The sequence below is a fragment of the Lactuca virosa genome, chromosome 1 (assembly GCF_052849685.1).
Source record: "Lactuca virosa cultivar CGN04683 chromosome 1, Lactuca_virosa_CGN04683_v6, whole genome shotgun sequence".
Classification (NCBI taxonomy): domain Eukaryota; kingdom Viridiplantae; phylum Streptophyta; class Magnoliopsida; order Asterales; family Asteraceae; genus Lactuca; species Lactuca virosa.
Genome location: NC_136426.1, coordinates 83165254 through 83169937, shown reverse-complemented (window position 1 = coordinate 83169937; position 4684 = coordinate 83165254). Strand labels below are relative to the sequence as shown.

The following is a 4684-nucleotide window of genomic DNA, read 5'->3' as shown; positions in this document are numbered from 1 at the left end:
TTTCAATATCTCTTCAACATAACTTCATAGTTTAGCATATTAATGGTCTTGCAAACTACTTTCAATATCCAACAATGTCTCCTTCTTGGCTCTTTTACGCCTATCCAAAAACAACTTTGTTATATTTCTTCATAATGTCATTGCACTTGCACATATCCATTAGGCAAATCATTAGGTTCTCCAAAAGGTGCATCCTCCACTTAAGCATCATCTATCTTATTTAATTATTTCATAACATCTACACAAAGATAACAAACCAACCAAGAAGATGATATTGCAACACAAATATGTACAAAGAACTTGTAACAACATGGAAAACATGATTTTTTTTTTCAAACAAATGTTGATTACATGGAAAAAGATGAAATCTTCTCTTTCGGTCATTCACAAGATTCAATCGGTGCTCTCTCATTCAGAATATTGAATCGTTCACTTCATTGATTTCAACGATGAAAACATATAAAACATGTTTGATCTTTCATTAAGCAAGAATACTCAACAAATAAACCTCAATTACTATGCACACTACGACCATATATCCTAACAAATAAGATTTACGTTAAAAACCTTAAAAACAAGCACAAAACTACGTATTATTATTCCAAAGACTAATTTTAAAGAGAATTATAGTAAATCTTCAGATTCACAATCCTAGGAAATTGCTTGCTCGTTCGGGTCTTTTGTAGGCTACCTAAAGCAGTCAAAAATTTCCACACGTCTATGCCTTTGCATATCGTGCTCTCAAGCTCTACTATCATCATCATCATCATCATCATCATCATCATCATCTTCAGCAACAATCATATTCACAACAGCAATATATATATTAAATATATATTAAAAAGCAACCGGAATTTCAAGATCTTGTTATCTTGGCAGTTGATATCCGGTGATTTGGATATAAGTCAAGCTATGTACACCAGAAACTGCACAACGTCCAACACTTTAAGCACAAAGTACAAATCCTCTCTTATTACACCGGTAGATTATCCAATGCATACCCGTCAAACCCAAACTCGTTTTCCGGCTGCCCGACACTCTCTTGCTGCTGCTGCTGGCATCACAAAATACAACATTATTAGCAAAAGGGTACTTTAGACATTTCATTAAAAGGGTATTTTAGACATTTCACTAAAAACATACTTGCTTTAGAATCGCGGCTAAAAGATCATCTTGACCATACTGTTCAGGATATAAATTATTATGAGAGCTTCCATCATTGAAGCTTTCGGCTTTCACCCTCAACGAATTCTCCCCAGCAAAAGTATTACGCGGTTGACCAATGTTTGACCCGTTACGGTGGGTCCCGGTGGTAGTAAGATTACGATTCTGCCCTCCCATTTCTTGCCCAGAAGACCGGGTATGTTGAAGTAAGACCGGAGGAGACTGGTCAAAGGTCAAACCGACATCTTGTAAACCCCAATCCCGATACCCATTTTGATTCAAATCATTAAAAATATCATAACTTGGAACAATCCCTCTTCTCGAAACCTTACTATCTAAGTTCCCATCTCCTTGGAGAGTCGATGACGAGGACGTAATATTTGAAATTCCCAAACTACCCCCGAGAGGGTAACTATTCCCGCTCGAATCCGTTTTATGATTCATTGAGAAATCCACAAGAGACGAAGCTTGTGACACCACGGGATTGTACACCGTTGTTGTTGCCAGGTCAACCACTCCGCCACGTGTCAACATCTCACTGGACAAAACCGGCTGCTGCCTCATCCCATGATGAGGAATAGCATTCGGAATCGACTGACCTTGACCTTGACCATGACTTTGACTTTGATTTTGATTTTGATTTTGATTTTGACCACCCATCTGGATTAGAACTTGATTGTTCATACTCCCGAATGAATGCTGACCCGATTGATGCAAACTCACAAACTGCTTCGGCTCCATGTTTGTAGGAATCCCGGGAAGTAAATTCATTTGCTTATTGGTATTATTATTATTGGTCAAATGTTGACTTTGGACTTCTGTGTAACGTTTCGGGTTTTCAAAGCTAAAAATGTTTCTTTGGTCAATTACAGGGACTGAAATTGGAGACTTTGAGTTATTTGATCTACCAAGAGCTGCAGCTTGAAGGGTTGCAAGGCTTTGAGGAGGGAGTTGACCGAGTTGACCACTAGCAGCTAGGGCTTGAAGATCGAGCCCATTGAGAGACGAAATCGACCCGTATCCAGCTTCTGGGCTACCCATGAACCCGGTGCTTAGCCCGCCCGGATGTTGTGACCCGCTCAGTCTTCTTAGATAAAGCCGGTATTTCTGCACCAAATTCTTGCAGTTGTGAGGAAGAAAGGTCTTCAATTCATCACATAAAAAGTCAACAACGAAAAAAAAGTCAAAATTGAAAAAATAACGTTTTTTTTTTTTTTTTTTTTTATTTCGATTTTCCATTTTTTCAATCCAGAAAAGAAGTTTACTTGAAGATGGCTAGCAACGTTTTCTCTAGTTAACCCAGGAACGTTCATCAACTCCAAGATCTTCTTCGGAACAGCTTCTGTATCCATAAAAGTAACAACATAAAAAGGGTAGATTAGTAATTTTGTAACAAGATGAAAGTTGATATAAAAGAGTGAAGAAATTAGAATTTAAATTCATACTATCGATTCCGAGCTGATTGACGGCTGCGACAAATTGTTGATGGAGTTCAACGGACCAAACAACACGTGGCTTCTTCAGAGAAGATGAATCGTCTCTTTCATCAGCTTCATCGTCTTCGTCTTTCCTCCTTTTTGTGTTTTTCCAATTATGCCCTTCGTTTGCAGAAGAGGAGTAATCGGGTTCTTCTGGGGGTTTCTGTTCATCTGCACTTGCTGATGGCTCGAATTCTTTCCATTCGTGTTTTCTTTTTCGAACAACGTGTTGCCATATGTTACGTAATGCCTCGATTCTCACTGGTTTTATTAAATAATCACAGGCGCCATGAGTAACACCCTTCATCACTACACTCTTGCTGTCATCAGCCGACATCACTGTAAAAACCCAATCAAATTTCCAAATTTTATTCAGAATTGAATCCCAAAAACGCGAAATTGTAACCCAAAGGTAGAATTTTGGATGAAGAAATTGGATCGGGGATTGAATTCGGAATCGGAAGTAAAAATTAGAGTGGTTGACTTACTGATAACAGGGAGATCCATTTCAATTCCGATGTGTTCAAGGAGTTTGAATCCATCCATATCAGGCATGTGAACGTCGCTTATAACAACATCGAATCCGTTTTTATTTTCTCTAAGATGCGATAAAGCAACTTCGGCTCTGTTACATTTAGTCACTGCAAAATTTTGACCAAAAAAAGTCAAATTTCTAGAATTTGAAATCAATGCCATTGAATCAAAAAGCTGTTCATAAGAATACGACTTCAATAAATCAAAATCAAATCATCATGAGGATGAATCGATTTGGATAAAAGCGACAAACTGCATTAAAGTAAATAATTTAGAAGAAAATAAATGTAAAATTAAGCTGGAAATCATAAAAGGTTTGACCATTACAAACATGTAAAGTGCCGACGTCTAAATAAGGCATAAGTTTTGTAAAATAGTCCTAAATCTGAATGTTTTGAACCCTAAATCTACTTGGGTTTTTGTTTGTTTCAATTTTCTTCCACAGATTTGTAATCTTCTGAGAGATTTTTATGGATAGAAATAGAACAGTATATAGAATAGAAAATATAAAAAATTAAAATTATAAAAAAATAATAAAAAAAAAGGTTAACGAAATGATGAAATCAATGATGTGAAAATTTGAACTGGGATTTAAGAAAAAAGGAACATGGATTTATTTAAGTGGAGACATAAATCACAAAAAATAGACTTTTACACAGTGCGTGTGTGTGTGTGTTTGTACGTACCTTCATAGTTGCAGTTTCTAAGCATCTTCTCCAAGATCTTGAGACAAGTTGGGTCATCATCAACAACAAGCACCCGTAGACCGGCCGGAAACTGATCAGGGACACCGCCGTCGCCTCCGCCACCACCACTGATTCCGCCGCCAGTGGTTGACTTCCAAGAAGCGCCACTTGAACTAGGCATCATCGATTGTTTGTTAACTACTTGACCTCCACCAAGATTCATGGATTTTTCCCCAAATAAACACTCAATCACACCCACAAAACTTCATGTTTCAGAATCAGGCCCAAATTGTTTAATTATTTTTAGATAAAAAGATGAGACCAACCAAATTCAGGAAAATCAACGGAAACGGAAACAGATAGAAGATGAATTTTACGGAAGATTTGGACTTTTAGAGAGAGAGAGAGAGAGAGAGAGAGGAAAAGGGGAAGAAATTATATGAGGGTGTATGTGAGATTTATATTGGCACATGGTTTTGTGCTTCAATCTCTGAAGGTTTTTTTGGATTTATTTTATTAAATCAATTTTATATTTTAATATTCTTGCTGATTAGAAAGTGGGTCTCTCCGTTGAGTGTGGATCCAGCTCATGTATGATGTTAACTAACCCCATGCCAGCGAAACCCATAACACATGTACATACATGACTGACATACATGGCCATGTTACAACTTATATATCATCTACAAAAAAAAAAAATGTATATATGTTTTCTTATTCCTTAAAAAACTATATATACTTTTTTAATTTTCCAAAGAGGGAAGTTTATTCAAATTTATGGGATTCGAATATTTAAATTATATTTGGCGTACTAGCTGAAAA

The 4684-nt window shown here is 36.7% G+C and overlaps 1 protein-coding gene across 3 annotated transcripts; it reads right to left on the bottom strand.

Annotated features, from left to right (window-relative positions):
• Positions 1 to 411: 411 nt before the first annotated feature.
• Positions 412 to 4310, bottom strand: LOC145149186 (two-component response regulator ARR2-like). Of its 3 annotated transcripts, none has more exons than XM_079075199.1 (6): positions 3863 to 4310; positions 3131 to 3283; positions 2610 to 2981; positions 2430 to 2506; positions 1144 to 2307; positions 412 to 1051 (listed from the first exon to the last, which is right to left on the bottom strand). In XM_079075199.1, the coding sequence occupies exons 1-6, from the start codon at positions 4083 to 4085 to the stop codon at positions 974 to 976; spliced, it is 2067 nt and encodes a 688-aa protein (XP_078931325.1). In that variant the 5' UTR covers positions 4086 to 4310; the 3' UTR covers positions 412 to 973. The 3 variants fall into 3 exon arrangements, with proteins under 3 accessions (XP_078931325.1, XP_078931324.1, XP_078931326.1); XM_079075198.1 differs by having other exon boundaries at positions 412 to 1054; positions 3863 to 4309; XM_079075200.1 differs by having other exon boundaries at positions 412 to 1054; positions 1144 to 2271; positions 3863 to 4308.
• Between the last annotated feature and the right edge of the window lie 374 nt (positions 4311 to 4684).

Bases quoted from the DNA above. Each gene is read 5' to 3' on its own strand.
- LOC145149186 (XM_079075198.1), bottom strand. From the start codon at position 4,085: ATGAATCTTGGTGGAGGTCAAGTAGTTAACAAACAATCGATGATGCCT. The intron at 3,284-3,862 runs GTACGTACAAAC...AAAATTTTGCAG, and splicing joins TAGAAACTGCAACTATGAAG to TGACTAAATGTAACAGAGCC. The intron at 2,507-2,609 runs GTATGAATTTAA...TTATGGATACAG, and splicing joins CAATCAGCTCGGAATCGATA to AAGCTGTTCCGAAGAAGATC.